Source organism: Ips typographus, linkage group LG10 (genome assembly GCF_016097725.1).
Source record: "Ips typographus isolate SLU linkage group LG10, UJ_Ityp_2.0, whole genome shotgun sequence".
NCBI lineage: Eukaryota > Metazoa > Arthropoda > Insecta > Coleoptera > Curculionidae > Ips > Ips typographus.
The window spans coordinates 3,648,901-3,671,959 of record NC_138431.1 but is presented as its reverse complement, the minus strand read 5'-3'; the positions used below and the strand labels follow the sequence as shown (position 1 = coordinate 3,671,959).

General features: G+C 35.5%; 1 protein-coding gene across 10 annotated transcripts in view; it reads right to left on the bottom strand.

Moving 5' to 3' along the window:
* Window positions 1-23,059, bottom strand: part of Pfk (ATP-dependent 6-phosphofructokinase) — a 53,710-nt gene that overhangs the window by 20,963 nt on the left and 9,688 nt on the right. For 5 of the 10 annotated variants that reach the window (XM_081988727.1, XM_081988730.1, XM_081988731.1 and 2 more), the window contains exons 7-14: window positions 19,643-19,751; window positions 15,259-15,447; window positions 14,304-14,447; window positions 8,682-8,816; window positions 8,394-8,414; window positions 5,154-5,313; window positions 1,464-1,609; window positions 1,013-1,245 (exon numbers count right to left, since the gene is read on the bottom strand). In XM_081988727.1, the coding sequence (XP_081844853.1) occupies window positions 1,013-1,245; window positions 1,464-1,609; window positions 5,154-5,313; window positions 8,394-8,414; window positions 8,682-8,816; window positions 14,304-14,447; window positions 15,259-15,447; window positions 19,643-19,751 (1,137 nt within the window). The remainder of the gene's footprint in view (window positions 1-1,012; window positions 1,246-1,463; window positions 1,610-5,153; window positions 5,314-8,393; window positions 8,415-8,681; window positions 8,817-14,303; window positions 14,448-15,258; window positions 15,448-19,642; window positions 19,752-23,059) is intronic. The other 5 variants (XM_081988737.1, XM_081988729.1, XM_081988732.1 and 2 more) reach the window with 3 other exon arrangements.

The window sequence follows — 23,059 nt, the reverse complement described above, 5'->3', positions numbered from 1 at the left end:
CAGGCACTTTTGACTTTAGTGACAGACATCACGTGGTTTTAGAGGATAATTTGGAGGAAGAAAATGACTGTTTTAAGTGGATTTTTAGAATCCTCACTCAATTTCCTATTCAATAAACTGAAAAAGTATATAAAAAGTTTCACAAACAACATAATAACAATGTAAATAAAAACGGTAGATTATATTATATAAATAAAACGGGAGAACGGTAAAAGAACCACAAAAACGGTAGATATAAACGTTTTAATGGTAGACCTGGCAACATTGTTGACTATTGTTCGAACAGGGCCATTTGACAGTTTTGTCATTAGTGTCATCTGTCAGACGAAATGTTGAATTTGTGGTAATTCGGTGCGTATTCTTGAAACGAGGGAAGATAATTATCAAGAGAAAGACCTGTAGAATGTGACAGGAATCCGTTTTTGTCAGCTTCTTCTGTCACATTCTATCAACACACTCGGAAATTAAAATGCAATGTTGTCAAACTGACAAATTCTACTATTTTGGTTCGAAGAGTGTGGTTGCAATGTTGACAAATTAACAAATTCTATTAATTAAGATCAAAGAGTGTTTGCAATGTTGCCAAACTGACTAATTTTACTAATTTGGTTTGAAGAGTGTTTCCAATCTGTCCAAACTGACAAGTTCAACTAATTTCTTTGAAGTGTGTTTGCTTGCAATGTTGCCAAATTAACAAACTCTCCTAATTTAGATTGAAAATTTGGTAATTTGGTACAATTTTGGTTCGAAGAGTGTTTGTAATGTAACCAAACTGACAAGTCCGACTAATTTTTTTGAAGTGTGTTTGCAATGCAGCCAAAATTAACAAATTTTACTAATTTGCTTCGAAGAATGTTTGCAATGTTGCCAAACTGAAAAATTTTGTCTAATTTGGTTTGAACATTGCAAAAGCTCAATGTGACAATGTAAATTCAGAGTTCGAAGTCGAAATTTGCCTAAATTCTGAGGAATTTAAGAAACCTCCTGCCAAACTGAAAATTATTAAACTCACCCGCAATAACCGCCCATCGTTTCAATAACAAACACCCGCCTCTTGGTACCCTGAGCGGATTGACGGATCCGGTCGCAGATCTCGGTGATTTCGTTCAATGCGGTATCGCAACCCAGAGAAAATTCGGTACCGGGCACGTTATTCGAAATGGTACTCGGTATCACCATGATTGGTATACGGAAAGCGTGGTGTTCGTCGCGGTTTTCGCTCAATTGTAAGGCCGCTTGGAAACCCTGAAATTTCACACAAAATCACTTAGATTCAGAAAAATAAAGCTTTTAAACATATTTTTTTTTAAATATTTACCAAAGGAGATTGGACAAATATGTCCTGATTATTATATTGGTAATTTTTTACAGGAGTTTTTATCAAGTTTGGCTCTCAGAGCAGAATTTTATTAATTTTTTTAAACTTTCAATAATTTTTGAAGATAATACAACTAGAAAATTACCTCAAAACCGCCGATAATCAAGAGAGCTTGAATACCAAACTCTTCCATCCTGGACGCTATAAGACCCATACGGTTCCCGGGCAGTGTACGTTTGGTACCCAAATAAGCACCTCCGTGACCTACCCAACCGGTTACGTCTGACCAATCTAAGTTTAAATAATAAAACAGTATTAATATAACCTGTAAGACGTGAAATACTTAGGAGTAACACTTGACCAAAAACTAAAATTTACCAAACATAAGAAAAGAAATCATAAAAAGAACAAAACACTTCAGAACACTTACATACAAAGACAAAGGAATAAGTACAAAGACCGCAACCAAAATATATAAATCTATATGCAGACCTCTACTTGATTATGGACATATTACTAAGAGCAAATGCAACTGACAAGACAAAAAACACATACAGGTCACAGAACAAATTGCTCTTAGACTCATAACAAAAATTAGACACCCCCAAAACCCGCTTCACAACCCATCCAATGAATTTTTGTACGAACGAACTAAAATGACAAGAATTACTGAACGACTAACACAACTACAGACAAAATGGAATAACAACCCCCAGAACTGGACCATAATAAACCCTATTTCCCTTCAAAGACCAACTCGACAATCCCGCTTCACGTCTCCCCACTCCACTCTGTTGGAGCATTTCAATCAAATGTAAAAAACATCCGTATGTAAGTAAATATTAGTGTATATAGTAATTATTTATTGTCAATATTACGTGTATTAACTAGAATTTTTCATCAGAATTTCATCATGTATCATGGGCAGAAAGGCCACGCGGCCGATAGTCCTTTTTACTGTACCTTGTACTGTACAATAAATATTAAATATATATATACAGTGTGGAACAGCCAAATGGAATAAATTCGATAACGAATAAATGAGAGCGTGTTGGGAAAAACGCTTGGACACGTCGATTTGTATTTTTAGATGCGCATTTATTAAAAAAAATAAAAATTATATAGGGTGTGTCATGTGACAGTGGCCGATACCAACTTTCTTATTTTAAATACAACCCCCTGTATATTATTAGTTTTTTGGATTCTTCAGAAAATTCTAGACATAATTCATGTACAATGTCCCATACCTATCTTCAACTGTTTCGGAAATATTAAATGTTTCAGATGTATTACAACAATTAACATTAAAAAAAGAAAATTATTTTATTTCACAAATTCGCTACATTACACTCAATACTTATTTTCACGAACATTTTGAACATCTCTTACATTGAAATTAATGTTTTTTTGTTTTTTTTTACATTATTTGTGAAATAAAATAATTTTCTTTTCTTAATATTAATTTTAGTAATACATCTGAAAACTCTTAATATTTCCGAAACAGTTGAAGATAGGTATGGGACATTGTACATGAATTATGTCTAGAATTTTCTGAAGAATCCAAAAAAATTATAACATACAGGGGGTTGTATTTAAAATAAGAAAGTTGGTATCGGCCACTGTCACATGACACACCCTATATAATTTTTATTTTTTTTAATAAATGCGCATCTAAAAATACAAATCGACGTGTCCAAGCGTTTTTCCCAACACGTTCTCATTTGTTCGTTATCGAATTTATTCCATTTGGCTGTTCCACACTGTATATATAACCTGTAGCAGTAATCATTAAAAGTTTTAACCAACTGAAGAAATGGGTATTTTCATTTGTTACAAGTTGTCTGAGGTAATCTCAAATAACAATTATGTTACTAACCTAACCTAAACTGAAACCGAAACCTAGTCCACTGGATACAGAAAGTCATTCTAAACTTTTCTGGTCTCTTGCAAAATTTTCGTAACTTTAACCGTTTACGAGATATTCGACTTTTTTTTTAAATTTGCATAAAAATTTTCAAAACTCCGTACTTCCGCCATTTTTGGAGTTTCATCGACCGAAAAAAGCTCAAAATGTTTGTGTTAAACTGCTTTTTCACCTCATGCTACTCCGAAATATCTCCGAAACGGTTAATTTCGCATATATTCGATTTTTTTTTGGAAATTGCATCAAAATTTTGAAAATTCCGTATCTTTGCCATTATTGGATTTTCAGCAACTGTAAACCTAGTCCACTGGGTGTAAAAAGTCTGAAAATTTTGAATATTTTTGGTCTCTAGCAAAATTTCCGTAACTTTAACCGTTTACGAGATATTCGATTTTTCTTCTTTTTTTTTTGAAAATTGCATCAAAATTTTGAAAATTCTGTAACTCCGCCATTTTTGGAATTTCATCGACCGGAAAAATCTCAAAATGTTTGACTTGAACTGCTCTTTCACCTCATGCTAACTGCAACACGATGAAACATATACAGGGTGTTCAAAAAAAAAAAAAAGAAAAACAGTTAAGTTTGAAACTAGCGCTCTCTCAGTTATGACCGCGTTTACACGGTTCTACGTGAATGTAAACTTGTAAACCTAGTTCACCGGGTGCAGAAAGTCGTTCTGAACAATTTTGGTGTCTTGCAAAATTTCTGTAACTCTAACCGTTTCGGAGATATTCGATTTTTCTTCTTTTTTTTTGGAAATTGCATCAAAATTTTGAAAATTCCTTATCTTTGCCATTTTTGGGGTTTCAGCGACCGGAAAAAGCTCAAAATGTTCGTCTTGAACTGCTCTTTCACTTCATGCTAACTGCAACACGATTGAACATATACAGGATGTTCAAAAAAACAAAAAGAAGAACAGTTAAATTTGAAACTAGGCGCTCTGCCAGTTATGACCGCGTTTACACGGTTCTACGTGAATATAAACTTGTAAACCTAGTACACTGGGTGCAAAAAGTTGTTCTGAATCATTTGGTTATTTTGCAATATTTCCGTAACTCTAACCGTTTCGGAGATATTCGATTTTTCTCCTTTTTTTTTTGGAAATTGCATCAAAATTTTGAAAATTCCGTATCTTTGCCATTTTTAGGGTTTCAGCGACCGGAAAAAGCTCAAAATGTTCGTCTTAAACTGCTCTTTCACTTTCAACAGGATTGAACATATACAGGGTGTACAAAAAACACCAAAAAAACAGTTAAATTTAAAACTAACGCTCTGCTAGTGGTGACCGCGTGTTCCTGTTAAAAGCGAGGTCACGTGACGTGGATTATGCAATTTTGAACTTAAGCAACACTGACAGTTGACGTATGTCAAAAACAGTCACGTGACTCTCAAAATGTATAGTTTAAAAATTGAATATAAATCAAATTTAGACTGTGTTTTTGTTATTTAAATCATAAATTATTAATAAATTTATTTTTGACCCAAAAATGACAAAAATCAAGGTTATCTCAAAAATGGTACCAATTAGCGTCATTTTGACAGCGGATTTGAGTTTCTGAGAACCAGTTTAGTCTAAAACAGGAATTTCAACGAGATTCAAGGAACTTAAAGTTGCAAGAAAGTAATTTTGGTGCACTTTACCCTAAAATCGCTAATAACTCGCTTATTTGAAACATTCAGTATAAACACACCAAAAGACAATAGATAGCCAATGAATGGGGCTCTCACGTGACGTTGACCTAGCGCGGCTAAGTGTAACCGTTTGGCCGCTAGAGGGCGACAAAGTTGCTCGTTAAAATTTCGTACTTTTTTGTAAATATCTCGAAAACTGTACAATTTACCCACTTCTCTAAAATACCTAACTAATTCAACATTTTTCTTTAAAAAATTAGCAAAAAAGCTGGAACTTACTCATGTGTTTGATATTTCCAGCTATCAGTCCTTCGATACCGTCGTGGATGCCCAGAACGGTGTCGCCACGGTAGATGCAGTTGCGCACAAACGAGCGCACGGCCGCGTTCATTCCGCAACAAGGCGCCCCGATGTGCATAACGGCCATTGTGTAGCCTTCCTAGAAAACGGCCGCCATAGTAAGACAAATGAAACACAACGGTTCGGTAAAGTTGAAGCAGTTTAACAACAAAAAGTTTAATTTGAGAGAGGAGAAAGTGGTTTGTGAAGCAACAGTGTAAACCTTACTTCCCCCCACTATTATTCAGCTGCGTTCAAAATTTACTTCCATCGAGAAAAAAGCTTCTATTTCCCACTAGGTTCTACCGCGTAAAGCACAGAATAATTTAGTACAGTAGTTGTACAGGGTGTTTAAAAAATGTATTGCCCAAAATTACTGGATAATCAATTGAATGCTTATTTGGTACACCATATACGAAAAAAGGCCCACGTGACGTAGAAAAATCCAGTCTCTCTGAACTATATGTCTTATATGAATTTTTACCAAATGTCAAAGTTTCAGCGTCCACAGCCATACACACTGAATCACATTCTAATGGCGTTGCAGGTGGTTTGCATATTCACTTTAAAATACAGAATGTTTTTTAGTTCTAGTATTTCAAAAACAAAAAATTAGTTAATTTAGACTTTATTAAAGAAAACTTTGACAACAATGCACACTACACGTTACGCAAGTGTCTCTAATTACGTCACGGGGGCTCGTGCCAGGCTCCCTGTACCTTCTATTCTACTACTAACGTGAAAAATCAACAGTGCTTTGCATTTTCTACGGCTGTAGTGACAAGCGATTGACAAGTGACGTTTAATGAGTGAGAACCACTGCTCACAGTTATGACAGCTGTCACGTGACACATAATCAAAGTATTAAAGTGTACGTTAACGTCTCGACTGTCAAATTTGGCTTCACGGAGCTATTAACACAACTTACAGTGCAATTCCTCAAAAAAAAAACATCTATTTGAAGTTTTATACTTTCAGGTCACTGGTAATTAAGTTTTGACAGTTATGACAGCTGTCACGTGACGCAAGCAAAGTATCAGAGTGTTCCTTAACGTCCCAACTGTCAAATTTCGCTCCATGAAGGTGTAAACACAACTTGCAAAGTACAATTCCTCAAAGAAACGCATATATTTGGCATTTTATACATTCAGGTGGCTGGTAAGTGACTTTTGACAGTTAAGACAGCTGTCACGTGACGCAAGCAAGGAAAGATCCTCTAATAAAACATCAAAATTGTTTTATTGAAGTTTCAGTTTCTCTAGTGCCTTCTAATCATTTATTTTTAATAAATTGAATGTCTCTTCTATTTTTCAACACTTTTTACCTACTCAGTTTAGCTTATCGTGGACTGTTTTAAAAACCCCCTAGAAAATTGCACTTTTTTTAGCTACTTACATCAAATTTCATATAAAAGTTTAGCAAATAAGCGAGTTATTCGAGGTTAAATGAGTTGGTGCACTGAAAGAGTTGGTGGTGCAACTTTGACGCCCTCTAGCGGCCAAACCGTACCACCAACCAACCAACTTTGATACGTTAATGGAAAGCTCATTTTATGGCCTATCCATAGACGTATAAAAGTGTATACAGAGCGAATCAAATTAACGAGTTATTTGAGGTTAAATAAGTTGGTGCATCGAAAATTTGAGGAAAACAAATGGTTTTGTCCACTTTTGCCTTTGACCCTTTGATATCTCCAATATTTTCAGATCCACGACAAAAAGTCACTGAACGCAAAATATAGTGCAGATTTTGGTCTTTCTAAAAATATGGCTACATATGGACATAGTTGTCACCGTTTGGTCGCTAGAGGGCGTCAAAATCAAGTCTCAATCATCAATCAATTTTCCTTTGAGGCTTAAAATCTCCTTTATTTGAAGACTTACGATCAAAAGCCACTGAAGGTAAAATACAGTACAGATTTTAAGCTTTCTAAAGATGTCACTACATAAAGTGATAGTTGTCACCGTTTGGTCGCTAGAGGGCGTCAAAATCAAGCCTTACACACCAAACAAGTGGTTTTAATCAATTTCCCTTGGAGCCTTAATATCTCCTTTATTTGAAGACTCACGTTTGAATGCCATTGAATGTAAAATACAGTCCAGATTTTAAGCTTTCTAAAGAAGTGACTATATACAGTCATAGGTGTCACCGTTTGGTCGCTAGAGGGCGTCAAAATCCGGCTTTACACTGCAAACAATTGGTTTTGACCAATTTCCCTTTGAGCTTTAATATCTCTTTTATTTGAAGACTTACGATCAAAAGCCACTGAAGGTAAAATACAGTACAGATTTTAAGCTTTCTAAAGAAGTGACTACATAAAGTCATAGTTGTCACCGTTTGGTCGCTAGAGGGCGTCAAAATCAAGCCTTACACACCAAACAAGTGGTTTTCACCAATTTCCCTTTGAGCCTTAAAACCTCCTTTATTTGAAGACTTACGATCAAAAGCCACTGAAGGTAAAATACAGACCAGATTTTAAGCTTTTTAAAGATGTCACTACATAAAGTGATAGTTGTCACCGTTTGGTCGCTAGAGGGCGTCAAAATCCGGCTTTACACACCAAACAAGTGGTTTTAATCAATTTCCCTTTGAGCCTTAATATCTCCTTTATTTGAAGACTTACGTTTGAATGTCATTGAATGTAAAATACAGTCCAGATTTTAAGCTTTCTAAAGATGTCACTACATAAAGTGATAGTTGTCACCGTTTGGTCGCTAGAGGGCGTCAAAATCCGGCTTTACACACCAAACAAGTGGTTTTCACCAATTTCCCTTTGAACCTTAATATCTCTTTTATTTGAAGACTTACGATCAAAAGCCACTGAAGGTAAAATACAGTACAGATTTTAAGCTTTCTAAAGAAGTGACTACATAAAGTGATAGTTGTCACCTTTCGGTCGCTAGAGGGCGTCAAAATTAAGCCTTACAGACCAAACAAGTGGTTTTGACAAATTTCTCTTTAACCCTTAATATCTCGCTTATTTTTACATTATCGAGAAAAAGTCACTAAAGATAAAGTCTGAAAATATAGTCCAGAAGCTGACCTGTCTAAAAAGTATAAAAGAAGAAGCGTAAAAAAAGCAGCAGAGACTAAAAAAACGAAATTGTATAGATACAAAATATATACAGAAATAAGAAAAGCAGGTGACAGTGAGCGGAGTTTCGTAAAAAATATACTCACCGAGCCCCAGAGGGTATCACGCTAAAATAAATAAAAAAATCAAGAAAACGTGTTAGTAAAATAAGAAAATTAATCGATTTCATTGCCGTACAATGTAAAAATATGAAACAACGGCCAAATCATAACAGAACAAGCTTATTCGGGTGCCGAAAGCCTCCTAGTATTGCACTAGTGTTTAAAAGTACAGTAGTAATAATAATACCTTTTGGAGTGGACGTTTCTGATCCTTTATGAAGCATTAAATAAGTTTCTTTTAATGATTTTAGTATAAAAAAATATGAAACTTACTCTGCCTCGACCCTGGTCGTCAAAAGCACTTTTTGGGGGCTTCAAACGAGTCAACAGTTTGTAAGTTTCCAAGTTTCTGATGAACGATTTTCCTCGCAACTCCACCGCTTTATCCCATTCTTTGTCTGCCATAGCCTGTTGAAATTTTGTGATTTTTATTAAATTAATTATAGTTCAGGAAACGAAACATTGATTACAGCAGGGGCGTGGTAAATAACGATTGAAATCGTTTACTTATTATATTGCAATTTTTAAGCGAAAATTAACGTCCTACAGGACAGTGTCCTTTATAAAAGCCACCATGTTGTTGGGACAATACTCCCTGGGCAACAGCATTGGCTGTCCCAGTATGCGCAAACGTGCGTGAGAAAAGGCAGGACAGCTCATAAGGACATGTCCCGAAGTTTGTTCATCTTCTAAGCATTCTCTACATCTACAGGACAGTTTTCAATAGGAAAGTTGTATTTATTGAAACATGAAATTTTTATATGAAATTTCCTTTGGGTCATTTTTATTCATAACCTCAAAATTTCTGAGAATTTACAATTTTCTATTATCGCACAAATCAATAATAAAATCAAACTTAATTAACACTCGAGTGGGTTTTACGGTGAAATTTGTCGCAAACTGTCCTATAAACCGTGTTTATGGCTTAAAAATGTGATCCAGTCTTTACAAATGGGTTTTACAAGCGATTTTGTTGCAGAGTGTTTTTTGAACCGTCATTTTTACAGTTCAAACTTTGACAGCGCTTTTCAACCTGACTGTACAGATTTTTTGGTGTTTTTTTAGGTTATTGAATAGGAAATTCAATAAGGATTCCAAAAATGGGCTTAAAACAGTGATCCGGTCACTAAAAATGAGTTTTACAGACGATTTTGTCGGAAACTGTCCTTCAAACTGAGTTACTGACAGTTGAAGTTTGACAGCGCTTTTTTCCCTTACTGGCTCGACTGTTTTACTGTTTTTTTTAGGTTATTGGATAGAAAATTTAACGAGGATTTCAAAAATATGCTTAAAAATGTGATCCAGTCTTTACAAATGGGTTTTACAAGCGATTTTGTTGCAGAGTGTTTTTTGAACCGTCATTTTTACAGTTCAAACTTTGACAGCGCTTTTCAACCTGACTGTACAGATTTTTTGGTGTTTTTTTAGGTTATTGAATAGGAAATTCAATAAGGATTCCAAAAATGGGCTTAAAACAGTGATCCGGTCACTACAAGTGAGTTTTACAGACGATTTTGTCGGAAACTGTCCTTCAAACTGAGTTACTGACAGTTGAAGTTTGACAGCGCTTTTTTCCCTTACTGGCTCGACTATTTTACTGTTTTTTTTAGGTTATTGGATAGAAAATTTAACGAGGATTCCAAAAATGTGCTTAAAAATGTGATCCAGTCTTTACAAATGGGTTTTACAAGCGATTTTGTTGCAGAGTGTTTTTTGAACCGTCATTTTTACAGTTCAAACTTTGACAGCGCTTTTCAACCTGACTGTACAGATTTTTTGGTGTTTTTTTAGGTTATTGAATAGGAAATTCAATAAGGATTCCAAAAATGGGCTTAAAACAGTGATCCGGTCACTACAAGTGAGTTTTACAGACGATTTTGTCGGAAACTGTCCTTCAAACTGAGTTACTGACAGTTGAAGTTTGACAGCGCTTTTTTCCCTTACTGGCTCGACTATTTTACTGTTTTTTTTAGGTTATTGGATAGAAAACTTAACGAGGATTCCAAAAATGTGCTTAAAAATGTGATCCAGTCTTTACAAATGGGTTTTACAAGCGATTTTGTTGCAGAGCGTTTTTTGAACCGTCATTTTTACAGTTCAAACTTTGACAGCGCTTTTCAACCTGACTGTACAGATTTTTTGGTGTTTTTTTAGGTTATTGAATAGGAAATTCAATAAGGATTCCAAAAATGGGCTTAAAACAGTGATCCGGTCACTACAAGTGAGTTTTACAGACGATTTTGTCGGAAACTGTCCTTCAAACTAAATTACTGACAGCTGAAGTTTGACAGCGCTTTTTTCCCTTACTGTCTTGACTATTTTACTGTTTTTTTAGGTTATTGGATAGAAAATTTAACGAGGATTCCAAAAATGTGCTTAAAAATGTGATCCAGTCTTTACAAGTGGGTGTTACAGACGATTTTGTTGCAGAGTGTCATTTGAACCGTCATTTTTACAGTGCAAACTTTGACAGTGCTTTTCTCCTTAACTGTACAGATTTCTTGGTACTTTTCTAGGTTATTGAATAGGAAATTCAATGAAGATTCTAAAAATGGGCTTAAAAAGGTGATCTGGTCACTACAAGTGAGTTTAACAGACGATTTTGTCGGAAACTGTCCTTCAAACTAAATTACTGACAGCTGAAGTTTGACAGAGCGTTTTTCCCTTACTGTCTCCACTATTTTACTGTTTTTTTAGGTTATTGGATAGAAAATTTAACGAGGATTTCAAAAATGTGCTTAAAAATGTGATCCAGTCTTTACAAATGGGTTTTACAAGCGATTTTGTTGCAGAGTGTTTTTTGAACCGTCATTTTTACAGTTCAAACTTTGACAGCGCTTTTCAACCTGACTGTACAGATTTTTTGGTGTTTTTTTAGGTTATTGAATAGGAAATTCAATAAGGATTCCAAAAATGGGCTTAAAACAGTGATCCGGTCACTACAAGTGAGTTTTACAGACGATTTTGTCGGAAACTGTCCTTCAAACTGAGTTACTGACAGTTGAAGTTTGACAGCGCTTTTTTCCCTTACTGGCTCGACTGTTTTACTGTTTTTTTTAGGTTATTGGATAGAAAATTTAACGAGGATTCCAAAAATGTGCTTAAAAATGTGATCCAGTCTTTACAAATGGGTTTTACAAGCGATTTTGTTGCAGAGTGTTTTTTGAACCGTCATTTTTACAGTTCAAACTTTGACAGCGCTTTTCAACCTGACTGTACAGATTTTTTGGTGTTTTTTTAGGTTATTGAATAGGAAATTCAATAAGGATTCCAAAAATGGGCTTAAAACAGTGATCCGGTCACTACAAATGGGTTTGACAGGCGATTTTCTTGCAGAGTGTCCTTTGAACCGTCATTTTTAAAGTTCAAACTTTGACAGCGCTTTTCTCCTTAACTGTACCGACTATTGTACTGTTTTTTTAGTTTATTGAATAGGAAATTCAATAAGGATTCCAAAAATGAACTTAAAAAGGTGATCCGGTAACTACAAGTGGGATTTACAGACGATTTTGTGACAGACTGCCTTTAGAACTGAGCTACTGGCAGTTGAAGTTTGACAGCGCTTTTTTCTCTGACTGTCTCGACTATTTTACTGATTTTTAGGTTATTGGATAGAAAATTTAACGAGGATTCCAAAAATGTGCTTAAAAATGTGATCCAGTCACTACAAGTGAGATTTACAGGCGATTTTGTCGAAAACTGTTCTTCAAACTAAATTACTGACAGCTGAAGTTTGACAGCGCTTTTTTCCCTTACTGTCTTGACTATTTTACTGTTTTTTTAGGTTATTGGATAGAAAATTCAATGAAGATTCTAAAAATGGGCTTAAAAAGGTGATCCGGTCACTACAAGTGAGTTTAACAGACGATTTTGTCGGAAACTGTCCTTCAAACTAAATTACTGACAGCTGAAGTTTGACAGCGCTTTTTTCCCTTACTGTCTTGACTATTTTACTGTTTTTTTAGGTTATTGGATAGAAAATTTAACGAGGATTCCAAAAATGTGCTTAAAAATGTGATCCAGTCTTTACAAGTGGGTGTTACAGACGATTTTGTTGCAGAGTGTCATTTGAACCGTCATTTTTACAGTGCAAACTTTGACAGTGCTTTTCTCCTTAACTGTACAGATTTCTTGGTACTTTTCTAGGTTATTGAATAGGAAATTCAATGAAGATTCTAAAAATGGGCTTAAAAAGGTGATCCGGTCACTACAAGTGAGTTTAACAGACGATTTTGTCGGAAACTGTCCTTCAAACTAAATTACTGACAGCTGAAGTTTGACAGCGCTTTTTTCCCTTACTGTCTTGACTATTTTACTGTTTTTTTAGGTTATTGGATAGAAAATTTAACGAGGATTTCAAAAATGTGCTTAAAAATGTGATCCAGTCTTTACAAATGGGTTTTACAGACGATTTTGTTGCAGAGTGTCATTTGAACCGTCATTTTTACAGTGCAAACTTTGACAGTGCTTTTCTCCTTAACTGTACAGATTTCTTGGTACTTTTCTAGGTTATTGAATAGGAAATTCAATGAAGATTCTAAAAATGGGCTTAAAAAGGTGATCCGGTCACTACAAGTGAGTTTAACAGACGATTTTGTCGGAAACTGTCCTTCAAACTAAATTACTGACAGCTGAAGTTTGACAGCGCTTTTTTCCCTTACTGTCTTGACTATTTTACTGTTTTTTTAGGTTATTGGATAGAAAATTTAACGAGGATTCCAAAAATGTGCTTAAAAATGTGATCCAGTCTTTACAAGTGGGTGTTACAGACGATTTTGTTGCAGAGTGTCATTTGAACCGTCATTTTTACAGTGCAAACTTTGACAGTGCTTTTCTCCTTAACTGTACAGATTTCTTGGTACTTTTCTAGGTTATTGAATAGGAAATTCAATGAAGATTCTAAAAATGGGCTTAAAAAGGTGATCCGGTCACTACAAGTGAGTTTAACAGACGATTTTGTCGGAAACTGTCCTTCAAACTAAATTACTGACAGCTGAAGTTTGACAGCGCTTTTTTCCCTTACTGTCTTGACTATTTTACTGTTTTTTTAGGTTATTGGATAGAAAATTTAACGAGGATTCCAAAAATGTGCTTAAAAATGTGATCCAGTCTTTACAAGTGGGTGTTACAGACGATTTTGTTGCAGAGTGTCATTTGAACCGTCATTTTTACAGTGCAAACTTTGACAGTGCTTTTCTCCTTAACTGTACAGATTTCTTGGTACTTTTCTAGGTTATTGAATAGGAAATTCAATGAAGATTCTAAAAATGGGCTTAAAAAGGTGATCTGGTCACTACAAGTGAGTTTAACAGACGATTTTGTCGGAAACTGTCCTTCAAACTAAATTACTGACAGCTGAAGTTTGACAGAGCGTTTTTCCCTTACTGTCTCCACTATTTTACTGTTTTTTTAGGTTATTGGATAGAAAATTTAACGAGGATTTCAAAAATGTGCTTAAAAATGTGATCCAGTCTTTACAAATGGGTTTTACAAGCGATTTTGTTGCAGAGTGTTTTTTGAACCGTCATTTTTACAGTTCAAACTTTGACAGCGCTTTTCAACCTGACTGTACAGATTTTTTGGTGTTTTTTTAGGTTATTGAATAGGAAATTCAATAAGGATTCCAAAAATGGGCTTAAAACAGTGATCCGGTCACTACAAGTGAGTTTTACAGACGATTTTGTCGGAAACTGTCCTTCAAACTGAGTTACTGACAGTTGAAGTTTGACAGCGCTTTTTTCCCTTACTGGCTCGACTGTTTTACTGTTTTTTTTTAGGTTATTGGATAGAAAATTTAACGAGGATTTCAAAAATGTGCTTAAAAATGTGATTCAGAGTCTACAAGTGGGTTTTACAGGCAATTTTGTCGCAGACTGTTAACAAACAAATACCAACCTGAGCTACAGCCTTGGTCTGCTTGACGCATTCCATTAAAGGCAATCGAACGGCTTGGTTCCCATCCAATGAAATCACGCAAGGTTCCGAGTGCTCGTCCGCTTCCATTAAGGCCATTACAGCTTCAGCACCCATTCTAGAACCCTAAAACGTTCGTTCGTTTATGCAAAACGTTATTACAAGTCTTAGAAAATTAAATATCAATCTTTCAATGCCATCTGGGTCGTTGTAAAAGTTTCTAGGAAATTTAAGAGCGTTCTATATCTATTTGAAAAGTTCCAGAACGTTCGAGAGGGTTCTAACGCCTTCTCAGGCTTTCCAAAACAACCTGAAACGTTCTAGAGGCTTTTGCAACGCTCCAAAGCCTTTCTTTCTTTTCTTCGAGGGTTTTCCAGAACGTCCTAAAGACTTCCAGCACCATCTAGAACCACCATAGAAAGTTTTAAAGCTCTTTGTGGCGTTCTAAAATCTTGCAGATTTATGTAGACATTTTTAGAACTGAATTCAAGGTCTCTCAAAACGTTCTGCAGGGTTTGACAATTTTCCAGTGACGTTCTAAACCATGCAGATATTTGCAGACATTTTTAGAACTTGTCATAACGTTCTAGAGCCTTCTAAAATGTTTTAGAAGATTCCACAGTTTTCTAGTACATCCTAAAGGCATCTAGCACATTGTAGAGCGTTTGGAAACGCTCTGAAACCTCTAGATCTCAGTACAAGTTCGCTAAATCGTTTGCAACTTATCCTAGAACATTATATAGGCTTCTAGGACGTTCAAGAGCCTGCTAAAACACACTAGAACGTTCTGCAAAGTTTGACAACCTTCCAGGATCTTTGTAGAAGCTTCTAGGATTTCTAGGTTCCTCTGAAACGTTTCCAGAGCCTTCTAAAACGTGCTAGAGCCTTAATATACGAGCTAGAATTTGTTAAAAAAAAAAACAGATTTTACACTTACCAACACTCTGTCGAAAGCAGAAGGATTTCCACCCCTTTGCACGTGACCCAATACTGTCACCCTGGTGTCTTGGTGCAAATTGTCGACCACGACTTTTTTAACGTCCTCGGCGGTGATTGGCTGGCCATTTCGATCGATGGCGCCCTCTGCCACGATGATAATATTCAGTCGTTGGCCTACGTTTCGTTCCTAATTTAAAAAAAGTGAAATATACTTACATTAAACCGAAAATGTCAAAATTAAGCTGCTGATCAAATTAACAGTAGTAACAAGGTTTTTCTAATTTTCTCATAAAATTTCTCTAAACCAACAAATCAAAAAAATTACAATTTCATATTAAATAGTTAGTAAATTGATTGTTTTATTGTAAACCAAAGTAAAGGTTGTCAACTGGTATTCCACTGGAATTTTGAACAGTTTTTGAAGTAATTTTTCAGGAAATTACTTACATACCGAGTGAGCCAAATTACAAACTGGCTTGATGCATCTAATACTAATAAAGTGGCATCAAAAGAATCAGTTAATTTGACCAGCAGACTAATAAGGATACGTAGAAACATGCAAATGTTAAAACAATAATTCTAAACCAAAACAAGGCTGTAATAGGACAAAATCAAAGTAAACTAGGATGACGCCACAAATTTCTAAAGTAAAACCAACCAACAACCAAAATACACACTACTGGCATGCAAATCCCAAGGATTTAACGGTTGTCGTTCCTTTATTACACGTGAACTGAGCGAGAAGGAAATGTGACGTATGTTATTTACGAATTTTTCAAATTCGCGAATGTTTGTGCTTTTTCGGGGTCAGGTTCAGAAATAACTCCACGTCCGTAAGTTGACAATGACGTCTCGTGATCAACGTATTTAAAAAACGAACCGGTGTCACGTGACGTGGCGATATTTCTGAACGTAACCCTGGTGCTTTTCCAAAAAAAATTCTACAACGACCCGGATGGTTTTCAAACTTTACCGAACGTTCTAGTCTGTTCTAGAAGGCTCTTGAACGTGCTAGAAGCCGATGTGATCTTTCAGGATAACTCTCCACTGTTCTAGAACGTTTCAAAGGACTCCAGAACGTTTTGGAACCTTCTTCAAAAATCTGGACAAAGTTGGAACGTTATAGAAGATGCTAGAAACATTTAAGATGTTTCTCAAAATCTCCCGAATGTTCTGAAGCATTGCAGAAAACTGTAAAACGTTTCTGGCAAGTTCTACCAAGATCTTCAAAGGTTTCTGATCCTTTCAGAAAGCTCTAAATCTTCTAATACGTCTTCGAGAGGTTCTGGAAAGTTTTAGAACCTTCTTCAAAGGTGTGGAAAGTGTTGGAACGTTACAGAAGAGTATAGAAGGTACTAGAGACATTTCAGACGTTCTTTAAGTTTCCCGAATGTTCTGAGGTATTTCAGAAACCTGTAAAACGTTTCTGGCAAGTTATACCAAGATCTTCAAAGATTTCTGAGCCTTCCAGAAGAGTTTAGATGTTCTAGTACGTTTCAGAGAGTTTTAGAACGTTTTGTCAAGTTTCAGAATCCTTTTTGAACATCTGAAAAGTGTTGGAACGTTACAGAAGCCTATAAAAGATGCTAGAAACCTTCAAGTCGTTCTAGCAGTCTCTGTGTTAAGGACCTAACCTTTATCGGTAGTGTTCCGCGAATTAATTTTGGAACGCATCCCAGTGTCGAGAGCGGAACGCGCAGACTAGACGTAACCTAACAAAATTTCAATAACAATGATTTGCATTCTGACCTTGAGTGAACTCTCACATGGTTAATTTTAACTGGTCTTTTTTACCCCAAAAAACGGGCTTTGTAGTTTATAAAATAAATAGGTGTTAGTAAAGCTGTGGTTTAAAATCATTAATATATTAATACAGTTTGCTAGACGCAGGAGTTTCAATTCAAAATACAAGAAGTAAAACATCGATCGTCTACACTCTGAAAAGTTCTGAAGCGTTTCAAAAACTATAAAACGTTTCTGACCAGTTCTAACAAGATTTTCAAAAGTTTCTGAGCCTTGCAGAAGGCTCTAGATGTTCTAATACGTTTCAGAGAGGTTCACAACCTTCTGGTAAGTTTTAGAACCTTCTTCAAAGGTGTAGAACGTGTTGGAACGTTACAGAAGGCTATAGAAGTTGTTAGAAACCTTTAAGACGTTGTAGAAGTCTCTGAAAAGTTCTGAAGCGTTTCAAAAAACTGTAAAACGTTTCTGACCAGTTCTACCAAGATTTTCAAAAGTTTCTGAGCCTTGCAGAAGGCTCTAGATGTTCTAATACGTTTCAGGGAGGTTCACAACCTTCTGGTAAGTTTTAGAACCTTCTTCAAAGGTGTGGAAAGTGTTAGAACGTTACAGAAGGCTATAGAAGATGCTAGGAACCTTCAAGACCTTCTAAAAGTCTCTGAAAAGTACTGAAGCATTTCAAAAAACTGTAAAACGTGTCTGACAACTTCTACCAAGATGTTCAAAGATTTCTGAGCCTTCCAGAAGGCTCTAGATGTTCTAGTACGTTTCAGGGAGGTTCACAACCTTCTGGTAAGTTTTAGAACCTGCTTCAAAGGTGTGGAAAGTGTTGGAACGTTACAGAAGGCTATAGAAGAAGCCAGAAACCTTTAAAACGTTGTAGAAGTCTCTCGACTGTTGTAAAGCGTTTCAGAAAACTGTAAAACGTTTCTGGTAAGTTCTACCAAGATTTTCACAGGTTTCTGAGACTTTGCAAAAGGCTCTAGATGTTCTAGTCCGTTTCAGAGAGGTTCAGAACGTTCTGGCAAGTTTTAGAACCTTCTTCAAAGGTGTGGAAAGTGTTGGAACGTTACAGACGGCTATAGAAGAAGCCAGAAACCTTTAAAACGTTGTAGAAGTCTCTCGACTGTTGTAAAGCGTTTCAGAAAACTGTAAAACGTTTCTGGCAAGTTCTACCAGGATCTTTAAAGGTTTCTGAGCCTTGCAGAAGGCTCTAGATGTTTTAGTCCGTTTCAGAGAGGTTCAGAACGTTCTGGCAAGTTTTAGAACCTTCTTCAAAGGTGTAGAACGTGTTGAAACGTTACAGAAGGCTATAGAAGATGCTAGAAACCTTCAAGTCGTTCTAGCAGTCTCTGAAAAGTTCTGAAGCGTTTCAAAAAACTGTAAAACGTTTCTGACCAGTTCTACCAAGATTTTCAAAAGTTTCTGAGCCTTGCAGAAGGCTCTAGATGTTCTAATACGTTTCAGAGAGGTTCACAACCTTCTGGTAAGTTTTAGAACCTTCTTCAAAGGTGTAGAACGTGTTGGAACGTTACAGAAGGCTATAGAAGTTGTTAGAAACCTTTAAGACGTTGTAGAAGTCTCTGAAAAGTTCTGAAGCGTTTCAAAAAACTGTAAAACGTTTCTGACCAGTTCTACCAAGATTTTCAAAAGTTTCTGAGCCTTGCAGAAGGCTCTAGATGTTCTAATACGTTTCAGGGAGGTTCACAACCTTCTGGTAAGTTTTAGAACCTTCTTCAAAGGTGTGGAAAGTGTTAGAACGTTACAGAAGGCTATAGAAGATGCTAGGAACCTTCAAGACCTTCTAAAAGTCTCTGAAAAGTACTGAAGCATTTCAAAAAACTGTAAAACGTGTCTGACAACTTCTACCAAGATGTTCAAAGATTTCTGAGCCTTCCAGAAGGCTCTAGATGTTCTAGTACGTTTCAGGGAGGTTCACAACCTTCTGGTAAGTTTTAGAACCTTCTTCAAAGGTGTAGAACGTGTTGGAACGTTACAGAAGGCTATAGAAGAGACTAGAAACCTTTAGGACGTTGTAGAAGTCTCTCGACTGTTGTGAAGCGTTTCAGAAAACTGTAAAGCGTTTCTGGCAAGTTCTACCAAGATTTTCACAGGTTTCCGAGCCTTACAGAAGGCTCTAGATGTTTTGGTCCGTTTCAAAGAGGTTTACATCGTTCTGGCAAGTTTTAGAACCTTCTTCAAAGGTGTAGAAAGTGTTGGAACGTTACAGAAAGGTATAGAAGATACTAAAGACATTTAAGACGTTCTTTAAGTCTCCCGAATGTTCTGAGGTATTTCAGAAACCTGTAAAACGTTTCTAGCAAATTCTACCAAGATCTTCAAAGATCAAAGATTTCTGAGCCTTGCAGAAGGGTTTAGATGTTCTAGTACGTTTCGCCAAGTTTTAGAACCGTCTTAAAAGGTCTGCACAGAGTGGGAACGTTGCTGGAAAAGCTGAAATTGAACAAGCACGTCACACAAATTGGCCAAGTTAAGTTGAAATGGTAACAACGCACTTTTCGTAATCCCAGTTTACTTTGACCGCTGCGAAACTTTACGATTATGATCTTGCATATCTGTATGCTCCCAAAAAAAAAAACAGAAATTTGCTACGCTTTCCGTTATTAAACAATGCCAAGTACCTGTAGCAATTTTTTACAAAGTTTATCGGGCCAATCGATCGGAGCTGGATCTTCCGGTATAAAAACGTAATCGGCTTCGCTCGTCAAAGCAGCGACCAGCGCAAGATAGCTGGAATAGACCAAAAACTGGCAAAAACACAACAAACTACACAACGTGTTAGTCAAAAAAAACTCATTAAATACGGGATGTCCCTGAAATGTGCTGGAAAAATGCTACCACAATGTTTTTGAGGCTTCAATATCACGATCTAACCCAACTTATCTTAGTCCAAAAGTCGGATATACAGAGTGTCAAAAGAATATTTTTTTATATTGAGGTCACACTTGGAACACCATCTAACTCCCTAGAACCTACATCGTTGTTTTTTTGGACACCCTGTGTTTCGGAAATAACGTATTTCCAGATCTTAAAATTGGTAACACATTGTATATTACAATACTTTTAGGGCGGTTGATGTAACTAAAGTCGATTTTTGCTTGAAACAAACGAGCGTTTTAATGAGATTTACAGTTTTGTAAACAGTCTTGTGCTAAACGAAAACGAACCTTTGAAAATTAAGCTGTTGCACTGAAAATTGTTCCAATTTAAAGACTCTTTCTGTCTCTTTTTATAGTAGCAGTAAACAAAGACAGAAACTGTGGTTTTTGCCTTAAAAATAGTTTTAGTTGGTGTGTTGTTTTCGAGAGGGACACCTAAAATATGGCAACACTGCAAAAATTTAACTTGACATAACCAAGACTAAGGAAGGAACTAAATTACTTTCAAAGTGTCCCAAACACCAATTTTTCAAAACTCATTTTTAAGACTAGAAATTGAAAATTAGTCTGAATCCACGAAAATTTACTTGGAAGGCAAATTTTAAGCCTTCAACCTACTTTTCGAGGATTTGAAGTCAATTTTCAAGACTGGAACCTTGAAATAAGTCTGAAAACCATAAAAACTGACTGGACAGACGGATTTTAAGCCTACAAGCCAATTTTCATAATTTTGAAATCAATTTTCAAGACTGGAAAATTAAAATAAGTCTAAAAGCCATGAAAACTGACTTGGAAGGCAGATTTTAAGCCTACAAGCCAATTTTCAAGACTGGAGACTTGGAATAAGTCTGAAAACCATAAAAACTGACTTGGAAGGCAGTTTTTAAACCTCCAAACCAATTTTCATAAGATTGAAGCCAATTTTCAAGACTGTAGACTTGCATTAAGTCTGAAAATTATGAAAACTGACTGGAATCACAGATTTTAAGCCTACAAGCCAATTTTCATGATTTTGAAGTCAACTTTCAAGGCTGGAGACGTGAAATAAGTCTGAAAACCATGAAAACTGACTTGAAAGACAGATTTTAAGCCTACAAGCCAGTTTTCATGATTTTGAAGTCAATTTTCAAGACTGGAGACTTGAAATAAGTCTGAAAACCATAAAAAGTGACTTGAAAGACAGATTTTAAGCCTACAAGCTAATTTTCATGATTTTGAAGTCAATTTTCAAGACTGGAGACGTAAAATTAGTCTGGAAACCATGAAAACTAACTTGAAGAACAAACTTTAAGCCTTCAAACCACTTTTCTAGGGTTTGAAGTCAATTTTCAAGACTAGAAACGTAAAATTAGTTTGGAAACTAACTTGAAAGGCAAATTTTAAGCCTACAAGCCAATTTTCATGGTTTTAAAGCGAATTATCAAGACTGGAGACCTGAAATAAGTCTGAAAACCATGAAAACTGGCTTGAAAGACAGATTTTAAGCCTACAAGCGAATTTCCATAAGTTTGAAGCCAATTTTCAAAACTGGAGACTTGAAATAAGTCTAAAAACGATGAAAACTGACTTGAAAGACAGATTTTAAACATACAAGTCAATTTTCATGATTTTGAAGGCAATTTTCAAGACCGGAGACTTAAAATAAGTCTGAAAAGCATAAAAAGTGACTTGAAAGACAGATTTTAAGCCTACAAGCGAATTTCCATAAGTTTGAAGCCAATTTTCAAAACTGGAGACTTGAAATAAGTCTGAAAACCATGAAAACTGACTTAAAAGACAGATTTTAAGCCTTTCAAGGCAATTTTCATGATTTTGAAGGCAATTTTCAAGACTGGAGACTTAAAATTAGTCTAAAAACCATGAAAACCGACATGAAAGAGAGATTTTAAGCCTACAAGTCAATTTCCATAAGTTTGAAGCCAATTTTCAATACTGGAGACTTGAAATAAGTCTGAAAACCATAAAAAGTTACTTGAAAGACAGATGTTAAGCCTACAACCTAATTTTCATGATTTTGAAGTCATTTTTCAAGACTGGAAACGTAAAATTAGTCTGAAAACCATGAAAACTAACTTAAAGAACAAATTTTAAGCCTTTAAACCACTTTTCTATGATTTGAAGTCAATTTTCAAGACTGGAGACGTGAAATTAGTCTGCAAACAATGAAAACTGACTTAAAAGACAGATTTTAAGCCTTTCAAGGCAATTTTCATGATTTTGAAGGCAATTTTCAAGACTGGAGACTTAAAATTAGTCTAAAAACCATGAAAACTGACATGAGAGACAGATTTTAAGCCTACAAGCCAATTTCCATAAGTTTGAAGCCAATTTTCAATACTGGAGACTTGAAATAAGTCTGAAAACCATAAAAAGTTACTTGAAAGACAGATGTTAAGCCTACAATCTAATTTTCATGATTTTGAAGTCATTTTTCAAGACTGGAAACGTAAAATTAGTCTGAAAACCATGAAAACTAACTTAAAGAACAAATTTTAAGCCTTTAAACCACTTTTCTATGATTTGAAGTCAATTTTCAAGACTGGAGACGTGAAATTAGTCTGCAAACCATGAAAACTGACTTAAAAGACAGATTTTAAGCCTTTCAAGGCAATTTTCATGATTTTGAAGGCAATTTTCAAGACTGGAGACTTAAAATTAGTCTAAAAACCATGAAAACTGACATGAGAGACAGATTTTAAGCCTACAAGCCAATTTCCATAAGTTTGAAGCCAATTTTCAATACTGGAGACTTGAAATAAGTCTGAAAACCATAAAAAGTTACTTGAAAGACAGATGTTAAGCCTACAATCTAATTTTCATGATTTTGAAGTCATTTTTCAAGACTGGAAACGTAAAATTAGTCTGAAAACCATGAAAACTAACTTAAAGAACAAATTTTAAGCCTTTAAACCACTTTTCTATGATTTGAAGTCAATTTTCAAGACTGGAGACGTGAAATTAGTCTGCAAACAATGAAAACTGACTTAAAAGACAGATTTTAAACATACAAGTCAATTTTCATGATTTTGAAGGCAATTTTCAAGACTGGAGACTTAAAATAAGCCTGAAAACCATAAAAACTGACTTGGAAGGCAGACTTTAAACCTCCAAGCCAATATTCATGATTTTGAAGTCAATTTTCAAGACTAGAGACTTGCA